At 47.4% G+C, this 24,951-nt stretch overlaps 1 protein-coding gene across 3 annotated transcripts in view; it reads left to right on the top strand.

Annotated features, from left to right (window-relative positions):
* Positions 1-24,951, top strand: part of LOC139061116 (sushi, von Willebrand factor type A, EGF and pentraxin domain-containing protein 1-like) — a 297,555-nt gene that overhangs the window by 36,435 nt on the left and 236,169 nt on the right. For all 3 annotated transcript variants that reach the window (XM_070540689.1, XM_070540681.1, XM_070540673.1), the window contains 3 exons: positions 2,262-2,332; positions 5,287-5,455; positions 19,308-19,484. In XM_070540689.1, coding sequence (XP_070396790.1) covers positions 2,262-2,332; positions 5,287-5,455; positions 19,308-19,484 — 417 coding nt within the window. The remainder of the gene's footprint in view (positions 1-2,261; positions 2,333-5,286; positions 5,456-19,307; positions 19,485-24,951) is intronic.

Genomic DNA, 24,951 nt, shown 5'->3' with positions numbered 1-24,951 from the left:
TGACTTAGCGATCACTTTCTGTAAACTTAATATTAACGCACCACCTTCATAAAGCCATCAGGTATGCGTTTTTAGATGACAAAGCATAAGGTGACCTGTACTTGTTTTCAGCTCTTTCATTAGTAATTGCGCTGGCCACATTGACTAGTAGCAACAGGGCGGCGCCCAGAGGTTTTCCGGCCCAGCTTTTCCTCTAGAGTTGTTCTACTAACTCTGTAGCTCCATGTGCAGCCGCAGCCAGAGTACAAGAGGAAGCTGCACCCTCCCCCCCCCCCCCCGACCCCCTCCTAGCGCGCGCGCATCTCCCGGCTCCCCCTCTTACGCGCGAGAATACGGCGCGCACCCTTCAGGCCTTCCTCCCCGCCCGCGCGAAAAGACGCCGCCGCATCAAGTGACCACCTTCCTCGCTTCACGTTCGCACGCTTTCCTTCGCATCTACAGCCTGCGCCGCGCGGTCGCGATATAATCGTACTTGGACTTTACGAGACCTCACGGCGTCGCTGACGGCGTTGGCAACGACAACGGCGGAACTTCACCTGGAGTGTCCACATAAAGAAAATCTTGTTACTTTTGGGTTCCCTCACGCATAATGAAACCTGATTATCATTACTAGAGCTCGCTTGTTTTCGATTTGTCATAACTATTTCGGATGCGCTATTGATAAGCTGCGGTTTTTTAAAGGTAGATATTTTCACTTTCGGCTTTCGGGTGCGAGAACGTTTTAATAGAGGTCAGAGTGTCTGGCTTTGGTTATTTCCCGTCGGGCCTAAATGCTACGTTCACCGCAGTCTAAGTTACGGGGCGTATTCACGGGTTTCAGCGGGGCAAGGCACCATGGAACGTTTACGCAGTAGTCATCAATACGGGACAAGGCGTCATGTAATTGTTTATATAGGTCGCTCGCATAAAAACAGAGTGGTAAGGTACAAGCCATTGGCCATCGGACGTATATCGGAAGGTCGCTTCGTGCTAAACGTGCAAATAGCCCTCGCATGTGCACGCGAGATGGGAGTTGCATCGTGTTTCTTACAAGTATGCGAGCGTCGTCACTGCCGACCATTATATTTCAAAATTTCGGTTCATCTTCTTCAAACGCTACTCAAGTCTTATTGCGCAAAAAAAAGAAAAAATAGACACGGGCGTAAGAGAAGAAAACACACCAAGCGCAAACTTTCTATTAAATTTATTGTACCACTGAATCGGTTTTTATATATGAAGGAGTATACACAGCGCATGCGCTGACATGAAAACGAACTGCGCATTCGTGTAACATAGTTATGAGTCATGTGATGCCGCCACCAAGAAACTTAGTTGAAAGTTTGCGCTCGGTGTGTCTTCTTCTCTTACGTCCGCATCTATTTTTTGTTGCGCAATAATACTTGAGTAATGGATTACCAACTTGGGTCCGGAATGCTGTTCTCATTATCTTAAAACGCGACAGAAATAAAGAATCAGCGACAAGAGAAAGAAGGATTGTCTTCGGAACCGCGCACACAACCACAGTAGCACCAGTGTTTTAACTCTGGCGGAAGTGGTTCCGATTAACCGTGTTGGGCTGAAGCTCTAGCAGGCCTCGACCAAAGTCTGTTCACATCAGTGAAGCCGGCTACATGAAAAAGACCGACTTTAGCGTAAGATTGAGGTAGTATAAGTCAGGCCACGTGTTCTATATTTCAAAGGCACGCACACTCCCATCATTATCATTCCACATGCACATTGCTACACTGTGTCCCGATAATCCTTTCTTTTTATTTCTGTATATTAACCTCATAAGCATTACCCACGTTTTACTTCGTTATTTGTCATCATAGCTCACTTATATTATCATTGCCTTATTTCTTCTGGCACGACTCATTACAGAACGTATAGTATGGACGGAACCAGCTCTGCCTGTTTTTTTTCTTCTTCTCCTTTATTTTAAAGCTCAGTGTAGTAAAATTTAAAATCTTAGTATGTTTGTCATTGTAAATAATATTACCGATGGGTGCTGCGCTTGGAGATGCCACCTAATAATTAAAAAGTGAGTATCCTTTGCTGGTCTTGATCATGTTATATTTACTCAGAGCAAATACTAGATTAGTGAAGGCGAATCGAAGCCATTTTACCTGCCGAGTAATGGCGTACAAAAATGGTGGCTGGTGCGCTTTTGTGATAGCATGAAATGGGACAGGCATATATGAAGCCCCTAAAAAGAAAATGGCAAGTTACTATTTCTGAGTGGAATGAGAGCAACTGATGGCACTTGTCTCCTTATGTTCTAGGAAACTGCGTCGTACAGGCTGACCCCAGTGCTGTTGTACTGCGCCGGCCCAACAACTGGTCAAATAAAATGGTAACACGCCTTCGCTTCCTTCGTATAGGATCCCTAAAACATTTTGTGGCCATTGATTAACGATATGGTTGTCATGTTTCCTACAGGTGTCAGCTGTATTTGTTATTGGTCAAACATGTGTACTTTGTAGCTCCTTTCTACTGTCCCGCAAATTTTAGTTCGGAGAGTCAGTCCATTTGGTAATACATTTTTTTTTTTGTGATATAAAAGTTGGCCAAGTGTGACCGTCACGTTGGCGCCTCTAAAGAAAACGGCGACACTCGAAAAAAAAAAAGAAAGAGGCACGAAGGACGAACTTTGTCCCGCGTGTCTCTTTCTGTATGTGTCGCCGTCTACTTTGCGCTGCCGTCATACCAAATTCGCCGCCTTTGCGCTGCCGTTTCCATACCAAATTCAGCAAAGATAATTACAAAGGGTTGAAGAATGCAAGGATTTAGACATCATTATTTCTTTCGATCTAAAATGGAAAAAAACACGTGTCGTACGTAACAACAAAATCACTCTCAGCGCTTTTTTCCCTCAAGCGGTCCCTCAGATACGCTTCACCCATTACCAAACTAGTCGCGTACACGTCACTAATTCACCCCGTTATAGAATACGGCACCATATGCTGGTTCCCATATACTAAATATGTCATAGCGAAGTTAGAGAGCGTACAAATAAAAGCAGCCACATTTATAATAAATAACATCGTCATGGTTCCCCAAGTGAACTTCTACGCTTAGCCGGACTACCAACAATTAGCGATCATGGAAGATATCTCAGACTAAAATTCCTGTTTATTCTCCAGAGCAATGCTCTAAAAACAGACAAATACAGGTGTTTAGTACACTCTACATAACGCTAGAACTTCAGGAACGAAGCACAATAAACAATTATCTGAGTATAGATTTCACAATGACACCTTCAGGTATTCATACTTCCCACAAACTATCAGAGAATGGAATCTGTTACCACAATAGGTTGTAGATTGTACAGCCCTCGATTCTTTTTTGTTTAAACTGTCTGATCATATCGTTCTTGCTACGTGATGAACTGTGGTTTTTACATTGTTTTCTATTGTCGCCAAGAAGTGCGTTGTCTATATCGCTGTACTTGTGTATGAATAAGCTTGTTTTTAAACCAAAGCCAAGGCCCCTTGTAAACGATTATCGTTGAACCCTGCGTGAATGATGATGCATTTTCCCCTTTTATCAATGTACCATTTCCTGCCAAAGCCTTCTTCAAGGCTAGCAGTATGTGCCAAATAAAATAAAAATAAATAAAATAAATATTGAATGACAGCCAACTCGCGTAACTCTTTTCGCGTGAGTACGTGGAGTTTCATGAGCCAAGGTTTTCCAAACAGGCAACTGAGTACTTTTGCATGCGTACGCGTTTATCGTAACACAGTTTGAGCTTATTCCGAGGTAGTTTGCGGATAGTCCTAGAGAATATATATGCTCTGCAATGGAAACATTGCAAGTAAATGTCAATGTTCCTAAAATCGTAGATACAAGCATTTGTTCTTTTGTGCCCGATCACTTTGCCCTTTAATGAACGAGGTGTAGTCACAGCTTTATCTGAATTTTATGCTTTGCTGTGTATCCCGAAAATATAGAATCATTGTGATAAGGACACATAGGCGTTTCTTACCTTGTTCTGTTTGATCTTATGACAATAAAATCAAACAAAACACTAACCGCGTAAACGCTGCGTTATTCACAAATTACAGGGCAAGTTTTCTTTGTGTCGAGCTGTGTCAGGTAAAGTGTGGTCATCGGAGGTGCCTTTACCATGCTCGGGCAAGCTGCCTAACTTTGAATACCCTGCCCAGAGCTTCGTGTTAGTAAGCATAACGCGTAAGAATGTTACAGATGTCCTATAATGCAACAAAATGCAAAAAATGAACTAAATCGACTTCCCATCAGATACGCGATCTCTGCAGAGTCTAATCGAGCTGCTTCTTCGGGTCAGACTTGTTGCTGGGTTTACGTCGAGCAAAGCACCGGCAAAACGGTTGTCCACAGATCATCCAAAATTGCTGCAGCGCCCCGCAGTCTTATATGTCTTTCTCGCGCTCTCGCACGGCCTGGCAAGACACGAGGTGATGTCTCTGGCTGATTCTCTATAGTGTCGCTAGAGCGGGTTAATTAAGGAAACACTGGCTATAGTAGGCTACAACTTTAAAAAAAAACAGCCAAGGCATACAGACCGCGTGGCGCTGGGTTACTCCGCTAGCCAATCACAGAAGCAAACAAAGTCATCATGCGACGTTTTCAAAATGACGTCGTACTTGATACCTCCGGAGCGTCTGCTGTTCTTGGAGTCTTTTCATCGGCGGAAGCCATGAGGTGTGCAACAGACATGGAGTCTGAGCATTTCGCTCATGAAAAGTCCGCGGTACAATTGATGTCAATGCTGAGCCCGTTTTACTCATGCCAACTGAAGTGAAACTTGACAGTAAATAGTTGCAGCGAAGCAAGCATTTTATTTCAGTTCAATTAATAATTAGGCTTTCACCCTTCCACTGTAATAGACGGCTGAAAACGTATAAAATTACCGGCTTATATTATGTTTGTGGTGACCGCCGTATTTCGGTAACATGGAAAGTTTGAAGTACGGCCTATTTGCAGCCTCGCGGAGGAACAGTGGCTGGCGGTTGTGAGGGCGTGGGCGGAGCTTCTCTGCAGACTTCAGTTGTATCCGACTATATATATAGCTGTACAGTTGTCGTATACGCTCCTATACCTTTGGAAGAATATGCAGTGGCTGCAGGTCACTTCACTTTAATGTCACGTGGTGTGACTGAGCTTGGACAAGCGCCGTATCTGCCGCTGTGTGACACAGGTCGGCGCTGAGACCGATAAGCCAGCGGGGTAAATTTTGTTTGACGAAGAGTGAAACATAATGTATGTTTGCGAGGTCTCTTGAGAAAACATGTTTTTTTTTTTACTTCGCTTGCTTTTATACAGGAAGAAGTGTTGCCTGGAGCTGAAGTTACTGTATCGGACAGCAACCTACACGTTGTGTGCAGAGAAGGGTATGAGTTTGTCGGCACAAAAAAGCGGCACGACCCTCCACTAAAGTCACTCCGCTGCCGAGATGGCGCGTGGTATCCACCGAGCCCTTGGTGCAGAGAAAGTAAGTATATTCACGGTAAAGATTTGCGCACATATATATGCCTCTAACGCTGTAAAAACTGCGAATATTTATTTACACGTATGCTGCCAATACAACACCCATAGGTTAAGATAGGAGCGCGTAGGAAAAACAGCGAAGTTAACAAACGGCTGATTTCAGGCTTGCTACCTAGTACGAGCTGGAGGAAAATGACCATGGGTTAGGAAAACGGTAGGCAGAGAAGTGTCCACATTACAGACGCTCACACACGCCAGTGGATCGCGAGACGGGGAGTAATGCTTTTAGAGAGCGTATACATTGAGCGAACATGGCAAAGGAAGCAGGAGGAAAGAAACGGAAAGCCTGTGCATTCGCAATATGAGTGTAAATCATATTCTACCGGTGGGAAGGTTACAGAAAAACAATTGTCTAAAACAACTTTCCTAAAAAAGATTTCTGCCTTCGCCTGCTTTGCGTTTATGTACGCCATATCGCAACAAGCTGAAAGCCTTTGCTTTTTTTGTGTGTGATAGGGTGCACATGCCTTCTATCACGATGACTAAGTTACGCGGCATTTACTTTCATTTGCGTGAATTTTGGTAGGGCTCATTTTAAATGAAGAGGTTTCACAGAGCCTTCCTCGCTTCCATACATGGAGAAAACCAATTGTAATACTATGTGCCCACCGCACATTCTCAAACTTGATACGGGTCCAAACTACAAAGGGGGAGACTGGCTGGGTGTGGCTCATAAGGGCACTGGGGAATCCCCTGCCGAGGTATTTCTAACTCCCTCGATCGTAGGGGACACTTGACTATGTTGTGGCGGAAAAGAAGTCACCAATGCTTCACTGTTCCCAGGTGGACTTCCCAAATATTTACCAGACAAAATGCTACTTAGTTTATCAGTATAGCACCGATGAACATGCAGTCATCTTATTAATAAAGGGAAAATCAGACATCCACCCTTTCGTAGCAATTGCTACAAAGTAAACCCATATGGGTTCCTCGAAAGAAAAGCCTCGCAGTTGAAGAAAAATCGTAGCCATCGCCCCCGCGCAGCCCGTCTTGCGAGGCACGGCGCTTTTCTTCTCACGCTTTCTTTCCACCAACGACGAGCGCGGCCCTTCGTTGCGGAGAAATCGGGCCACCAGTGTCAGCGGCAACGACACCCAAGTGAGTGTCACGTCGACCATTGCTCGCAGCCGCTCGCCATCGCCCCTTATGGGAACAGTAATGCCCGTCACACACGCAGGTACCGCGGGCTGACCTCAGCAGCAGACGCCGCGGACGACCCTAGCCCTTCCCACCTCATGGCAAACCGGCCCACCCTCGGTAGCGCAGATGAGGTCGCCGACGCGGCTGCGGATACCGTGGCCGCCGCAACTCAATGCATGCGCAGGCCGTTCCCCTCCACTTCTCTGCTTTCCGCCTCATGGTTCCGCTGCACCCTCCTCCTGCGCTTTCCTGCTCGCCGCAGGAACGGGCTATTAGGAGATGCACTCTCACCTCTCGCTTACTCCAATTGTTCTTGCTCACAAGAGAGCGAGAACCTTGACTGTGGTAGCCTTCATGTCCTGAGATAGCCTAAGACGGTTTATTGGCGAGTATCCTGGCTCCCAAGGTAACGTACCACGTGATACCTGAGGTTCCTACGTGATACCTGAGGCGTGCTAGCAGGTTTACACTTTTACGCACAACTGCACTTATACGCGCCTTACTTTTTGCTGGGGAGTGCGCCGAATGGTACGGCCGGAGCAAAACCTTCCAGCGTGCGTAATCTCGGAGGCCATGGTGAATGTTTCACATTCGCCGCCATGGCGAAAAGCGGCGCTGGCTAACATTTGAAGGGATATGTTCCACGTAGCTAATATATTGTTATGGAGCGATCGATCGATGGATGAACGCGAGGTTTAGCAGAGGGATGAAGACAACGATGAGAACGCCTGCACGTGGGCCGGATCAGACATCTTCCCTCGCCCAAGCTTTCGTGGTAAATATTTTGCAAATATATCCTTCTCCCACATCTCGCCTCCGTCACACTTTCGTGGAAGTGAGGGGTGCGTCACGGCTCGCAACGGAACTCCGCAGTGGCCGTCGTGTTGCATATCTGTCTGCAATGGCGGAAGACGGCGGCGCCCACATCAGCATCCGCTACTTCAACGGTCGTGCTGGTGCAACCTCGGTATCCTGGCACGTTCTGCGGTTCTGGTGAAGCGGATGTCGAAGAATGGTTGGTGGAGTACGAACGCGTGAGTGCTAACAACCGATGGAACCCTATACCCTCATGTTGGCAAATATTATTCTCTACCTCCAAGGCACTGCAAAAATATGGTTCGATAATAAAACACGTTGTGGGGCTAGTTGGTGCATAGCTTTCAATAGGTGAAGCGCCAATAGTGACGGCACACAAGAAGAAATTTAGACAGGAAGCGCCTTGTCCTGTCTCTATTTCTTCCTGTGTGCCGTCACTATTGGCGCTTCACCTATTGAAAGGAAATGGTTCGATAACTACGAAGCTGAGATTGGGAGCTGGGACACCTGCAAAGAAAAACTACGAGACTTGTTTGGGAAGCCTTTGGCCAGAACATCGCCGAAAATAGGGTGCTGGAGTGACGTGCACAGATGTCTACAGAATCTTACGTCTCGTACATTGAAGACGTGTCATCGCTATGTCGGAAGGCCGATGCCGAGATGCCGGAGGATGACGAGGTTGGGCATGAATTGGAAGGGATCGCCGACGACGCCTTCAACCTTTTGATTTGCAAAAAATATCTCTAGAGTCGATGCTATTACAAAGGAGTGCCGGCGCTTTGAGCAGGCTAAAAGCCGACGCATTGGCCACGCATTTGTCTTCCGAACACGTCGGTAACGTCCGCTTGCGAAGACCACATTGCAGCCAGCCGTCACTTCCATCATATCAGACACAGACTGTACGCCGCGAACTTGAGGCCATTCCACGCCGGTAACTCGAGCTCGATTGCTACTCCATCCGTCCAAGCTATTGTCGGGCAGGAGCTCGCCAACATGAGCAGTCACTCTGTGCACCGTGGCCAGCCCAACACAAACCTCATGGCGTCGCCCTCATACTATCGAGAGCAACGATTCGCTACGCGATCTCGTGACTCTGCTGCATTAAGAATCCCTGACGATCGACCGATATGCTTTACTGCGCCACCCGCTGGTCCTCGCCGCCCCAAATGCCGTCTACCTAGTGGCGTAGCAACAGGGGGGGCCGGGGGGCCGTGGGCCCCGGGTGCAAGGGACCAGTTGGGGGGGGGGGGGGTGTCATATACGCCTGAAGACACCCCTCTTTCCGCCGGCTTGACAGGGTGCAAATTGCAAAGAATGCTCCGGTATCCAATAGCCTGAGCTCATGCACCCGATGCGTTGCGCCGCAGAATTGTAGGCTGCAGCTCTATCAACACCCCACGAAATGATTGCACGAATGTGCGGGCTAAAAAAAATGTATTTCGCGACATGGTCGCTAAACTACTCGCCTTAGCGGAACGTTTCATGTGGGGTGCGCTCGTGATGTGCGTTCATGCTGGGAGCAGGAGTCGCTAAACATAGAGTGAGGTGTTGTAAGGTGTTGGGGCTCCTGGGTCCCACTTCCGTTCAGAACGCGCAGCGAAGACGAACAAGGACAGCAGCAAGAGGGTGTTCAACCAGCACGCCCGGCGCTCGCGTTTACGGCGAAGCGTTCGTTGAGAGCGACGTTTCATAAGTGGGGCCGTCAAAAGTCGCGAATTGGATTCTCTGGATCGTCTTCAGACTCGGTTCGGCCGAAGAGTTAGGCGGCGTATGACCCGACAGGCTGTATTAGCCCCGAGAATTAGGAGTGGCGCCCTCTCGCGAGTGACGTCACGGCCAGGACGCCGCTCGCTCCGGCTCGCTCGGCTGCCGCGCGCGCTCGTTCCCTTCGTGTATGCTTGGGGTATGGGTGGCTCGAGCCGTACGTATTGAAGAATACGTCGGCTTCTTTCAGCTGCCATACCTTAACCACAGTTTCCTCTTCAAAGGCGTGTGAGTCGAGAAACTTTGCGGCTTGAATATCGCAAGCTAAGTAGCGTTAAAGGGGTCTACAAGGTATTGCAATGCATATATGCGCCGTGTCTATCGGTAAATTTTGACTAAAAAAAGAATATCTGCAAATTCAACGCGCGAAGTTGTGTATGATGCTTCGCTAAACATTTAACATTCCTTTAGTATTTAGCTATGAGAGGCATTGCATTTTACGTGGAAGAAAAATTTGGTAATTGGCGTCAACATGTTATCTGATTTTAGAAAGACACTGCCCAGCGAAGCTCTCATCATGATTCCTATTACTCTGGTGTGTTGTTCTATTCAAATATGGCCATTCATTAATGCGTAAAAAAATAGTTAGGCGCGCATTTCTTATGAAAAAGTTTGCTGCTACTTTCATCCCCCTCTGAAACAGGCCTCCAAAAAACGAATTGCTCATGGCTGCTAACACGACGGCGCGTCATGTAGAGTATTTACATAGTTAATTCACAAACACCATAGTAGCAAGAAAACTTTCGTTGTTAAGATCGAGAGCCACTCAATTGAAAGTGATGTAATGTTTCATAGTGGCCCTCAGTAGCCTTTATCGACAATATGGCACACCCCTGATCACGTAACGGTAGCAATCGACTGTCCGTATGGCGAGGCACGCTATGTTCGCGAAACCCATCAGTTCACTACAACTTCGAATTAAAACCATAAAGCATGTTTTTTACTGCGCCAACTGGAATGGCTAAAGTATTCTCGAGCTACTACACCGCAGCTTAGATTTCCCGTATACAAAAGGAAAATTCAAGCACCTTCTGTCTCACCATGTCTCGATCCAGCGTTATTTAATTATACAAACGGATAACTATTCGCTTCGTCGGTACATAAAAGAGAACCTTGCAGGCAAATTAAGTTTGCTCCAATCCAATCGCAAACATTCATAAAGAAAGCACCACAAGCCTTGCATATACTTTCACTTGATTTCAGACCCTCCACCGGGGGAATTTCGATATCTTCAATATGTCCCATACTACTAATCATTGACGCTTCGACTTCTTTCTGGCTGCAGCTATGCGGTCCAGCAGGCATACTTCACTAAAAAAATTGGGCCGAGCAGCCTGTGTCAGTTCGCCAAACAGATTCGTCATGTATATTCCTCAAGCAGCAAGCACCAGTAAATTTCTCAAGTGAGTTTGATTTGATTTATTAATTTCCATTTACACACACACATGTACAGAGGAGTAGTAAGTGGAGGTGGATGAGGGAAAAAAGTCGCACAGACGCGGCTTGAGGTAACCTCACCCCCTTAGGTACAATATGGCTGCATGGGGTAACACATCAAGCGCCATATAAATTACATTTATATAGTGGCCATAAAACGTTGCAGTTATACAATATATGAAAGAACAGTGAAATATTTCCACAATAACAATGCAAAACACACTGCGGCATTGAAATAAATAAATGATATACACTTGGTAATATAGACAAAAAAAGAGGAACATAACTTACATTATTAATCCCTAAAGAGGTGAGTGGAACGTGTAACACGGAAAAGGAAATATATATTGGTACATTCCTATTTGTACTCTGTAAATAGCTGTAAGCCTTCATTAACTTTACTTCAAATTTCCGCCGCTTAAAAAAAGTAAACACGTGAAGAACCGCCTAATGTTGACAGGCAGTTAAAGAAGCAAGTGAGGCGTGTAGAATCTAAGCTCCAGTATTTAGTTAAGTCCCCATGCTACTCCCGAGCGTTTCTGTGAGGAAATGCAAAAATTCGATATTATACCATGAACTACCCGTCGTGAGCAAACCTATTTTAGCGGAATAAAATCAACGTGACTGCTGTAGAAGTCATATATAGCCAGCTTTGTGACATACTTGTTGCACCGCGGCAGGTATGGTATCATAACTGGATTCCTATAGGCTATGCTTTTGCGATTGTCTATCCGCGTATGAAAAACCCGCAATGGGCTGGTCTGCGTCGCTTCGGCTGGCACTGTAGCGTTGCCTTCGAGAGCTGCATTGTTGTCTAAGAAATTAGCTCTTTGAATAAATGTTCGCAAAGGAAGACGTCGTAAAAATATATTTGAGACGACCACCATAAGTATACAAGCAGAGTGAACGAGGGCGAACAAACGAAAACACCGCAGAAAGCGCCCGGACAACGCCCGAACTGTAGCAGACGACAGGCGCGAGTCCGTGCCCTGACGTCACGCGAGCGGCGCTCGCAGCGCCGCCCGTGTTCGTTCTCGGGGCTAATAGTCGTGGGCCCGCCGCGATGTCCGGCTCGCTTTTACTTCCCCTCTCCCGCTCGCTCCGAGAAGCCGCTGCGAAACCTGCCGTTATTTTCACGCTTTCCTTCTTCCTCTCGAAAGTTTCAGAAAATTTGTTGTTGTGTGACTTAATGTCACAAGTGTCTGTATCAGCTGCACAGAATTTAAAAAAAAAGATTAATTTTGTAAGGAGATTTCTCGACCGAAATATTCTGAAGTTAGAGGGAAGCTGAAGAGCCTGTCGAATTCAATTAGACGCTCATATACGGATGCGGGAACCTTATAAACTATGTAGGTAAAATTCGGGTTTTTTTTTCAATTAGGAGCGACGTAATCGTCGGTTAAAATTGCGCTGTAGCTCCGCCCCCCGTTGAGTGAGCGAGTGGAGCGGAGACCGGAAACCGCGGTGTTGTGACGACAACTCTAGTGTTTCGCTCCTTCGCAGCGTCCGCGACCGTGCCTGACCGCGCTTGTTTCTGTGTGCGTGCCATCGTAATCTGCTTCGATAGACCCTGCATTCCTTTGTTGGTGCGTCTGCGTGTATGTAGAGTGGTAGTCAACGTGCGTGGTAGTCAACGTGCGTGGTAATCAACGTGAGTGGTAGTCAACAGATGAAGGTCACTACACGTACTGCACGAACCGGGAAGCTTTTCACGCGTTTAAACAGTCTTTGTAGATTGCCGACAGCTTTGGACAACGCACAAATGCCGACGATCGCATCACCGCTTAAGTTCCACGAGGAGGCATGCAGGAACACAACACTACAGTTGTTTGACCGGAAACGAGCTCACTAGATCGGCGAAAGATCGGCGAGATCACTAGATCGCTTTGCAAAAAACATACTTACCAAAGAGCATTTCCAACATGAGGAGATCCCAAGACTTTGCTTTCGTTCGCGTCGAAAGCACTGCTCGCACCAGCATCGTTTGCTTCTTCGAGAGGCCGGCTCTTCGCAATCGGCTCGTACATGTAGGGAGTAACGCCGAACTCCTCAGAAAAACGCAGTCTCTCTAAATTTTCCATTACCGTCTCAGAAAAACAGCACCAAACTACCTGGCACCGCGCTTCATGTGTAGCGGCAGCGGTCGGTTACTAGAGTTGACGTCACGAGTCGCACCGACCAATCTCAGGCGGAAACGAGACGCGCGAGCTGGGCGTGTCCGCTGCTGCACTTTTCGTCGAAATAAAACATATTTGCGCTTTCTTTCGCTCAATTTCGATACGATATTCGAATTCGGAGGGTTGAAAACCATTATGTACAGATGTTCACTCATTTTTTCTGGAAAACCTTTCAGCTCGGTAGCGCTGAAAGGTTTTCTCGGTAGCGCGAAAAATATGGCAAATAAGTAATAACCGTATCCCTAATAATCCCGTAATTAGTAATTATAGAGGAAGCACTTCAATTCGAGAATTGAGGACTCCAAGTCATATTATTACCTGAACAAAAACTTCTTAAACAAAATGTTTTTGGGTGCTACAATCTACAGTACTTTGGCACTGCCGGCGGCGCCCAGTATATGGCAGCAGCGAAAGAAATATGAAATAGTGGACCAGTGACGTTGATTCCTTAATCCTCTCCATTGCGAGTGCAGACCGACAGTAGTGCAAGCTTTCACTGGCACGGGCTTCATCGCGGCCTTTTCTTTCTTTCTTTATGGTGACGCCATGAATCGACGCGAAGCGTGCTCTATTCTGTTCCCAATCTTGCGGTGGTACCGCAGCTCGGATAATCACGTTTGTCCGTATGGCAGCAATTGAAAACAAGGCTTTATTGATCAGAATGAAGAGAACTCGTAATTGTCGTAGCATTGGCGCCCGCGCAGCGGGGAGGCAGGTAACGTTTTCTAATAGGGCGGGGAGATCAGCGTCACTGACAAACAATTTAATTTTCGTTTTCGTTCAGGGCTGCCCACAGACAAAATACTGCGTGCCATACTGCCTACGACGATTTTTGTGGAGTTGTTGTTGGGCAAGACTTGAATGTCGGGCTTCAGTTTTGCAAATGCAATATTGCCGCTAAAATTGGTAATTAAAACTTTATTATAAAGATATATTTTGTTACTTGTGACGTGAGCCATATTTTCCACGATGCCGCATTTGTATTGGCTGCCAAGCCTTACAGTCTGACAAAAGATGTGCACATGGGCTTATCACACGTTATCAGTGCAGCACCCTGTGTTATTTGGCGCAGGAAAAACAGCGTGTATATTTGCTGCATTCGCGATCTCTGGGAAAGAAGGCGAAGGAGAGGGTGACCCGGGGAACGTGCGCAGTATCCAAGGCGTCTGTACTGGTGCTGAAACCCGGAAATTGTCGATATCCTCGCCTTCCTCGACTACATCAGGGGGCGGGGGGGGGGGGGGGGTTGACAAAAGACCTATGGGCCCCGGGTGCCAGACGACCTAGCTACGCCACTGCGTCTACCCCTTACCGCCGTCCGCACGGCAACCGCTTCCCACCCAAAACCCAGTCGTATTTCGCCAACGCCGATACTCCCACAAGGATAAATCGCCTCTTGGTCACCAGTCACGCTCGCCTGCAAGCCGTCGCCCGTCATCTCGCTCACTGCAGACTCGCCTCTCATCGTCCCCATTTAGGCCTGCACGCGTCTATCAGGAAGACTAAGCAGCACAGCGCCCGGTGGTGACGCTGCATTGACGACTCCCGCCAGAAGTCTTCTGATGCTGCCGACGAGATGAAGCTTCTTAGAAGTTGGTGATGGTGGCGTCACTATTTCTGCGCTCGTCAACACTGGGTCGCACATCTCTGTGACGAGTGCTGATCTTCGTCGTCACCGTCATAGTACTCACACCTGCCGCTTCCCGCAACCTCTGCGTCGCTGATGGAGAGACTCCTGCCGTTCCTGGGGTGTGCACCGCCCGCGTCTGCATTGCTTGCCATCCCACTTCAGTCCAATTTGCCGTCATTGGCAAGTGTCCCCATGACCTAATCCATGGCTTAGATTTTTTGTCCAGTCATTCCGCGCTCACTGAGTGTGCGACCGGTGCTCTTCAGCTTGAGCTGCCCCGTCTTCCCGATATTCCAGTCGACATACCACCACGCTTATGCGCTCACCATCACGTTCGCTTGTCGCCTCAAACTGCTGCATAGGTTACTTTGACGTCTCCACATGATATTCCCTATGGCGACTACGTCTTCTCTCCGATTGTCGACGTTCTGTTAGCCCACGTTGTCGCCCTTGCTCACAGCACTGTTTCCATCGCTGACAATACAGTGGTCGTTCTTCTTCTCAACGTCAGCCTGCTGACTAAGGTTATCCCGCAAGGCATGTCGCTGGCCACCATTTCCGCGCTTTATCCCTGCAAGGTTGCTGCTTTGGATGCAGAGGTTTTGCCGCCTTCTTGCTCCGCCAACTTCGCTCCTTCGTCTCTTGACGACATTAACAAGATGATCGCTCCCGTTCTGACTCAGGCGCAAGCTCGAGATCTCTACCGCGTTCTGGCGTCCTATCGTGGTATCTTTGATTCTGACGGTCACCCTTTAGGCCAAAGATCTGTCGAGACTCATCGAATCAACATGGTGACGCCAACTCCATACGCCGGCATCCATCTCGCGTATCCCATCATGAACGTCAAATCGTACAGAACGAGGTCGACAAAATGATTACAAAAGACGTCATCGAACCTTCGTTTCGCCCGTGGGCCTCTCCTGTCGTTCTCGTTAAAAAGAAGGATGGCAGCTTGTGTTTCGGCGTTGATTATCTTAGTTTTAACAATGTAACCCATAAAGACGTCTCCCCTTTGCCTCGCATCGATGACACCCTCGACTGCCTTCATGGAGCCCAATATTTTTCGTCCGTCGACCTTAGGTCCGCCATTGGCAGATTTCAGTCGACCCTATGGACAGCGAAAAAAACTACATTTATTACGCCTAATCACCTCTACCAATTCAGCGTCATGCCGTTCGGACTATTTAAGGCCTCAGCAAATTTAGAACGAATGATCGTCTCTCTGCTGGGGGAATATAGATGGTCCATCTGTCTATGCTGTTTAAGCCCCGTTTACATGAATGCGACAGTGGCGCATCGCATTTCCAAGCGCATTTGGGAAAGGTGATGCGACGCCGTTTACATGTAGCGCCTTAACTCTCGCAAAAACGTAGCGCCACATGGTGTCGTATAAGTGAAGTGCAACCGACTTCCGGTGCAACTGGTTTCCGGTTGTGGGCCGAGTGCACGTTGGTGGTTGAGTGCCGAGAAATAGACAGTTTTAGTTTAGCGTACGCAACTTATAGCGTACGCTATACGCTATAGTGTAGCGGACGCGAAGCAGCGCACGTTTTTTGCAGCTTTAACTGGCCAGCGAGATCTTCGGATCTCGGAGGCCATTAGTCGTCGTTGCGGCTACTTTCCGACTATAGCGATAGGTAGCGCTGACATCTAGAATGTTTCTTTCATTAGGCTTCGCCTCGTTCGAAACGAGAAGCGATCTCGAAAACACCACAAGGTTATCCATAACACCCTGTCGTCGAAGCGGCCTGAGACTAAGCGAAAGCCGTTTACACATTCATTTGCTGCGAACGAAGTGCATTTTACAAAAGCAACGCCAAATTCATTTCGAAGCGGGCAGCCGGGACCGCCGCCATGTTGTTTGCCAATTCCTTCCCATCATTCCTAATGCGACGATCCTGCGTTTACATGCTCCGCGAGAGTCGACTCGCGCCCGTAAATCTACCCTCGCCTGGCGCATTAATGCGATGCGCCTTTCTAGCGCATTACTGCTGTTTACATGAATGTGATGCGCTAGAAATGCGATGCGATGCGACACTGTCGCATTCATGTAAACGCGGCTTTAGACGATGTAATTTTCTACTCGCCTACGTTTGACAGCCACGTCACCCGTTTATCGGCCGTTCTTGCCGTATTCCGTCGAGCCAATCTTCAGCTGAACTCTGTCAAGTACCGTTTCGGACAGCGCCAAATAACTATGCTCGGTCACCTTGTCAGTGCTGCTGATGCTCAACCAGACCCAGACAAGGTTCGAGTAGTCCAACAATCTCCCGCGCCGTGCTCAGCCAAAGACGTCCGCAGTTTCGTAGGATTATGTTGCTACTTCGGTCGCTTTTTCAATTCCGCGGACATCGCTCGCGCTCTCCGTGAACTCTTGAAGAAGGACGTTCTTTACGTGCGGGGACCCGAACAAGCACCTTCGTTTTCTGCCCTCACCCGTCTGCTGACTACACCACGAATACTGGCTCATTTCGACCCCTCATCGCCTACAGGACTTCGCACCGATGCCAGTTGTGATGGAATTGGGGATGTCCTTTGCCAAAAACAACACGGGAAGGAACGTGTTATCGCTTACGCCATTCGCCTTCTTTCATCGTCCGAACAGAACTTTTCCATCACTGAACGCGAGTGTCTGGCTGTAGTCTGGGCTGTCACCAACTTTAGACCTTGCTTGCTTGGCCGAACTTTTTCTGTGATTACAGACCATCATGCCCTTTGCTGGCTCTCGTCGCTCAAGGATCCGTTTGGACGTCTCGGCGGCTGGGCACTACGGCTCCAAGAATACTCGCTCGTTGTGCACTACAAACCGGACCGATTGCACCAAGACGCAGATTGCTTGTCGCGCCACCCTGTTGATGCTCCCGACCTCATTGACCCTGACTAAGACACCTGCGTAATGTCCATCCTTGCTTCAGATGATATCCCCACCGAACAGCGACGAGGAGCGCATTTACTGCTCATCGTCTACCGTCTGACCGCTCCGTCACGAGACCATTCCGTTTGCCTGTTTGAGCTATACGACAACTTTCTGTATCGTCGTAATGTCAGCTCAGATGGCCAAGAGCTTCTGCTTGTCTTACCTCGCCATCTACGCTCCAGCTTTCTTCATCTTCATGACGTACCAACTGCCGGTCACCAAGGTGTCTTGCGTACACACGCCCGCATCCAGCGTCGGTTTTTCTGGCCTAGCATGTAGCGTTCCGTGCACCGCTATACGTCGCTGCTTGGGAACGCTGCCAACGCTGCAAGCGCCCTTCAGCGCTGCCTGCGGGCCTGCTACAACCTCTTAATATCCCTGTACAGCCTTTCTTCCTCATCGGCCTTGACTTTCTGGGCCCTTTCCCTACGTCCATCTCTGAAAATAAATTAGTTGCGGTCGCGACAGACTACGCCACGCGCTTCGCAATCACCAGGTCATTGCTGACAAGCTGTTCTACAGACGTCGCTGACTTTCTCCTGCACGACGTAATTCTACATAATGGCGCCCCTCGGCAGCTCCTCACCGATCATGGGAGGTACTTCTCACGAGTGGCAGATGACATCCTTCGTTCCTGCGTCACTGGACATAAGCTCACCATCGCTTATTATCCACAGATGAATGGACTGACCGAGCGCCTGAACCGAACGCTGGCTGAGATGCTGGCCATGTATGTTTCACCTGATCACCGTGACTGGGACAGCACGTTACCATTTGTTACCTTCGCGTACAATTCGTCACGGCATGACACCGACGGATATTCACCGTTTTATTTACTGTTTGGCCGGCATCGGGCGTAGCCATTCGAGACTCTCCTTCCGCCGGCTCCTCACTCGCCTACTGTATAGGCCAGTTACATCGTTGGTCGAGCCCGCGCAGCTCGTCAACTTGCCCACGACCGACTCTGTGCTTCGCAAGACTCCCAAAAGTCCCGTTACGACAGCCGACACAGAAGTGTGCACTTCACGTCTGGCTCTCTGGTCCTCCTATGGCCACCATGGCACCGCGTTGGCCTATGAGAGAAGCTCCTCCCACGTTACACCTGGCCCTACAAGGTGCTTCGTAAACTCGGTGACGTCAATTACGAGATTATACCCCTGGGCCCTGCTTCTTCGATCTCGTCGCTACCAACTGATGTCGTTCACGTTTCCCGGCTGATGTCTTATTGCCTTTCTAGCTTCTCACCTTCGTAGCAAGCGCTAGGACGGTGCTTCCGCCGCCGGAGGGTGTTGTTAAGGGGCGATTGATAGATATATAAACGAAAGGTTTGGCAGAGCGATGAAGATGACGATGAGAACGCTTGCACGTGGGCCGAATCAGACATCTACCCTTGCCGTAGCTTTCTTTGTAAATATATTGTAAGTATATCCTTCGCCTACATCTCGCCTCAGTCGCAAGCAAGTACTTAAATGATTGGAAAATACTTCCTTATGTATACAATATGTATACATAAGTACCCTAATAGTAGCCGAAGGGCCTCTTGACGCAACGCAGGCTTGATCCGGACGCGGCCAGTTTGGTTCCCACCGGTGGCAATAGTTGCTTTTTCTCTCACTTTCATTTCTTTCTCCTCTTATAAAATTATGGATAATAACGCAACGTTTAACCGTCATGTGTTATTATTTTGACAGTTCACTTTCCTTATTTTATTATTGCGTCTACGCTTATCTTTAACGCAGGTTCAACTTTTGTGTTGCAGTAGAGACTCTCATAAAATGCTGATCGCATTTTGGTTGGTAGAACATGACACAGTCAGCTCCTTTTAACTGTAATGTACGGGTCGTATATCAGCGATGTACGAACACCTCGGGACGTACAATTTACTAAATTACGAGTTTCACCTTGTTTGTTGCAGAACCTTGCCGAAATTTAAGTGTACCAGGTGGGGAGCCCGACTTCTTGGAGGTGTCGCATAATGAGGTGGTGAATTTCACGTGCAAGAAGAATTACCAACTTCGGAGGGTACAGAATGGACCATATCCCGTCTGCCGTTTCGGAAAGGTCCACGGCCCTCTGCCTACTTGCAAACCAGGTAAGGAAAGTCTGTTTAGGAAATTTAGAACCACTGCTACAGAATATCTGTTTCTATGCCGGCATGCTTACCACATTGATATTGCTGCACTATGCGGTGCCATGCTCTGTCACAAGCCGAGGTTTGCCGCCTAAAAAGACGCACGCACGCTGATGAAGGCTTCTGGGGCAGTGGATCTCACGTCATAATTTGGTTAGGAATTCCTTCCATATGCACACGGGACAAACATCAATTTTTTGGGTCGTCGTGCTTTCCTCGCTGTCATCGCAGTCCTCGGCTGATGACGAGTGACTGGGTGGGAATCCTTCGTGCTTCTCGAAACGGGGAGATTCGTATATTTGGCTACTAATTATACGCTGTCAATGTGCCAAGAGAAGGGAAGTGCAGTCGAGGATGGCAGGGAGTTTATAGGGTGTGAGGAAATTAGGTAATTTGCAGGGATAAAATGGAATCGGCTGACGCAAGACGGGCAATTGGAGGTCACTGGGAGAGGACTGCGTCCTGCATAGGCCATAATGAGATGGCGATGATAATGGTCTATTTATTTATTTATTTATTTATTTATTTATTTATTTATTTATTTATTTTGATGAATTGCTCATAGTGTAAGAACAAATGTATTGAATGTCTGGGCTGCAGTATGCGGACTGACAGAAGAGCGACCTCTCGTGTGCGAAACGAAGCTCTATGAAGCGAGGGCTTGCAACAATGTGGTTGCTGCCTTTCGGTCCTTACAAGTGAACGCCATACGGCAGTTTTCTTGCATCCAAAATGGGCTACACACAGTCAATACATAAAATAGGTCGTGGTTTATAGTGTATATTTTCTGTCTATTCTTATTTTGTAGTATCTATTTATAACGGCTGTTTTGATCCCGGCCACGGGGACCGCATCTCGATGGGGGCGAAATGCGAACACACCCGTGCACTTAAACATTTAGGTTCATGTTAAAGAACCCCAAGTGGTCCAAATTTCTGGAGTCCCCCACTGCGGCGTGCCTCATAATCATATCGTGGTTATGGCACCTAAAATCCTATAATTTTATTTGAACGTTCATTTTGGCCTATATCATGCCCTAAATAAAGTTTTAATGCCGGTTTTTGGCGCCTAAAACTGACACTTGAATGTCTAAAATCTGGTCCCTAGCTTCTAACAGAGTGACCAGGAAACTGAACGAAGTGGTGTTGAAGGCTATTTCCAAGAACCCGTGCAGGTAGAAATTTCGCACCCACTGCGGTAGCTTAGTGGCCCTGGCGTTGCGCTTCTGAGCTCGAGGTCACGGGTTGGATTACGGCACCGGCGGCCGCATTCCGACCGTGGCGCGCGGGTGTACTTAGATTTGGGTGCACATTGAAGAACCCCAGGTGGACAAAATTGATACGGAGTCCCCCATTAAGACATGCCTCGTAGTCTGATCGTGATTTTGGCGCGTAACACTCTAGAATTTAATTTAATTTTTATACATTTTGCGTGGTTTAGAAAAATCACATCGAAAGCCAATTCAACCTGTAACGAATGTGAACTCGGAAGAATTAAATATGACAGTGTGGCACGCTAACCTGAAGTCCCTAGATGAGGGATTGTAAAAAATAATAATAATAACCTGAGACCATAGGTCAGGGGAAGTGATGAAAACGGATTGCAAACGAGGAAGAGGTGAATCGTCGACCATTAAAAAAAAACTTAGTACAGTAAACTGCTTAAGTATGGACTCTAGCGAAATGAATTCGAGCCTGTGGATTAACCACATTATTAGTAGGTTCCTTCGTTTTTGGGATATAACCCGATCATTCCCAATTTTTTCCCCCCAAAATAATTAACGAAAATCGTGTTAAACTCTATTTCTCTCCTAAGTTTGACCTTTCGTAAAGGATAATATTAAATGCAGATGCTACAAAACTAATGAACGCTGCCCACGTTTTATGAAGCAAGGTGTGAAGCTATGACATATTATTATTATTATTATTATTATTATTATTATTATACGAATATGGTATTTGCCTCATTTTCGCTTAATACTTTCGCAGTACCAGAAAGGTTAGTTAAATAAATATTGTTACTTAATTATCTAAGCTTATAATTAAAGATACATTGAGTTGCTGAAGAGCACAGTGAACAAAACTGAAATGGCTGCATTCTCGTAACGCGCTCGTTGATTTTCTTTTTTTTTTTAAGGCTGGCACATGCTAGCTGGAATCATGCGTGTAAATTCTGGAACACTGCAGCTTAATAATTTAGAAATTAGTACATAGTCGACATTGTCACAGGGTTTTCAAATATCTGAAGTTACAATGCGGAAATTTCCCCTGACGGACCTGCTAGTGGAATGCGCGGCTTTCTAAATCAACATAAGCAGACCATATCTAACAGTCACTCGACTTAACCCGCCGTGCTTGTTTAGTGGCTATGGTCTTGGGCTGCTAAGCACAAGGTCGCGGGGTTGAATCCCGGCTACGGTGGCCGCATTTCGATGGGGCCGGAATGCGAGAACACCCGTGTGCTTGCAGTTAGGTGCACGTAAACGAACGCCAGGTGGTCCAGAGTCCCCCACTACGGCGTGCCTCATAATCAGATCGTGGTTTTGGCACGTAAAACCACATGATTTTGTCAATTGATTTAAAGCCTACGGGTTGCGAGCAAAATACATATATTTTTTAAGCAAGCTTACTGAGCCGAACATGGATTACTTTTTGAAATATCTTAACTAAGTTAGATGTTATCGAATCTGACTAAACGTAGGAAATACCAGGACCTTGATTTTTGAGTGACAGCAAAATATTTACAAGTTTACAAGAGCTCGTAGTCCATGTATAGTGTAGGGAGCAGTGCAAATCTTGAAAAGTTCATTGGGAACCAAGGTAAACAAGAGTTTAATCATGACCATGGTATTACGGTATGGGACAGGAGCCGATTGATGTACAGTTAAGATTGCTTGATTACAGATAATTTTGTTATTTCTACAAAATTTGAAGTCGGACCCGCCGTGGTGGCCTAGTGGTTTTCGGGTTGCTCTGCTATGTACGAGGTCGCGGGATCATATCCCGGCCACGGCGGGCGCATTACTGTGTGACGTAGAATGTAATAATGGAACGTTGACACTGTGCAAGATGTGTGTGTGTGTGTGTGTGTGTGTGTGTGTGTGTGTGTGTGCGTGTGTGTGTGTGTGTGTGTGTGTGTGTGTGTGCGCGCGTGCGTGCGTGCGTGCGTGCGTGTGTGTGTGTGTGTGTGTGTGTGTGTGTGTGCGCGCGTGCGTGTGTGCGTGCGTGCGTGTGTGTGTGTGTGTGTGTGCGTGTGTGTGTGTGTGTGTGTTTCTCTCACCTAACGCATCCCTTCCCCCCTCCTCAGAGATTCGGGGTAGCCAACCGGAGGTAATCTGACTCACCTCCCTGTCTTTCCTTTACCTTTCATTTTCTCTCTCTCTCAATGGGGGCGAAATGCGAAAAAGCCTGTGTACCGAACTCTGACTGCGCGTTAAAGAAACGCCGGCGTTAAAAATGAAACCGGAGTCCTCCACTAAGGCGCGCTTTCCGTGGGCGTGCTTCATAACCAGGTCGTGGTTTTGGCACGTAAAACTCTGGAATTTCTTTTGAAGCCAAACATGTAAACCTCATAGGTCTAAGGTACGGCAAAAAAAAAGCGTTCAAGTCCCTTTGCGATTATTTCTAGCCAATCAGCTGCCTCTTTGGGGGACAGTAGTACTACACAGTGCGACGACCACAAGGACAACCGGGAAGATTTCTCGCTATGTAAAGATCTATGAGCGCACGTCTGTTATCTGGTTTTGACAAAAACGAATGCAAACAGTTTTTATGTTCATCTTTCGCTAGTGCCACAGTTCGTTTATATACAGCTGAGTAGAACTTATAATCTAACCAATTTGTCGGTGAATGGCTATGTTGGAGACTTTTACACGCTGTTTTTCTTCTCCTCTAATCACCGTGTGCTTGCTTCATTCCACCAGTTAAATTCAATTCTGGAGTTTTACGTGCCATAACCATGATTTCATTGAGGCACACCGGAGTGGGGGTCTCCGGATCAATTTTGACCACCAGGGGATCTTTAACGTGCCCCCAATGCACACGACTCGCGCGTTTTCGCGTTTCGCCCTCATCGAAATGCGGCTGTCGCGGCCAGGATTCGATCCCGCGACCTCGTGCTAAGCAGCGCATCACAAGAGCCGCTAAGCCACCGCGGCGGGTGCTTCATTACACCAAGTGGAATACATTCGAGCGCCTGTCCAACGAAATTACCTGTATAACCGAGAATTCCATGCGTCCCGGCCAAATTACGATGTTTCGCGTGTATTTTGAGATCTTCCATATAGGGAAAGGCCGTTTCAACGCAGGCATATTGGAGATCCCGACGGCTGACTGTGGCTGATCTTTGGCGGATTTGAAGCAGCGACGCCGACACTGAGCTCCGTAGCCGCCGCTAGACTTCAGTGAGCGTAGTCCTGCTGCACAGGGTTAAGGAATCGGTGAACTCATGCGCCGCTTATATACGGGTTAACACAGTATCAGATGTGATAGCAGTGAAATACATTGCGGTTTTGACAACGATGTGATGTTCTGCTCGAAACCGGCGAAACGATGACACCGTCGAAGCCATCAAAGACTGGAAGAATGCGAAGGTGGACGGAGCAATGCAGTGATGAACAGCCTGCAGACGAGGCGATAATTTTTATCAGGAGGCTGGCAATGGCGGCATTCGACGCTCTGCGGAGAGACGCAGTCGCACCGCTCTCGTTTTAGCCACAGGTCATGCGGTGAACCTCGATCCCGAGCGAAGCGGCTAGCTGCTTAATTCACCAAATACAAATCGAATTCACATATCATAAGACGCCAACAAACACTGACATCAAGGGCAACATAGGGGAAATTACTTGTGCTTGATGAACTTAATTTACGTCACATATAGGTAAATGAAGGATTTGCCTACAACTAGTGGTAATAGCAGCAACAAGGAAGACTTGTAGGAACAGTAAGAAGGCATCCTTTTTGCTTGTGTTAATCTCATAAAAAGTACGAAAAAAAATCCGTACAAAATAAACCACGCTAACGGATACGTATTACAAGTGCGAGCTATGATTTGTAAAAAAAAAAAAAAAGTGACGTCATCATGATAGTAGGAGAAAGTTAAATGGCCACCGCACTGTCAAAAATATTCTGCAGATGCCATCGACGATGATTGTCAATGTAAGCAAATAGCTGAACGCTTCTGGAAAGTTATTCGCTTTATTCAGATTCAGAATCAGAACTTTATTTCCAACAATTTGTTTGGTGTCGTTCAGGCGTAAAGCTGCAGCACACAGCTTGAAAGTGCCTGAAGGCCCTTCATGGGAGCACAACAGAGAATACAAATTAAAGTTACGGTGCTTCATCCTGAGGTATAAGCCGAGAATTACCAATTTTTAGACCCAGAACAACAACTATGCTATTCGGGTTAAACCCGCTATGTCCCGAAGTTC

This window comes from Dermacentor albipictus, chromosome 1 (assembly GCF_038994185.2).
Source record: "Dermacentor albipictus isolate Rhodes 1998 colony chromosome 1, USDA_Dalb.pri_finalv2, whole genome shotgun sequence".
NCBI classification, from domain to species: Eukaryota; Metazoa; Arthropoda; class Arachnida; order Ixodida; family Ixodidae; genus Dermacentor; species Dermacentor albipictus.
The sequence above is the reverse complement of the archived record's forward strand: the minus strand, read 5'-3'. Positions and strand labels throughout refer to the sequence as shown.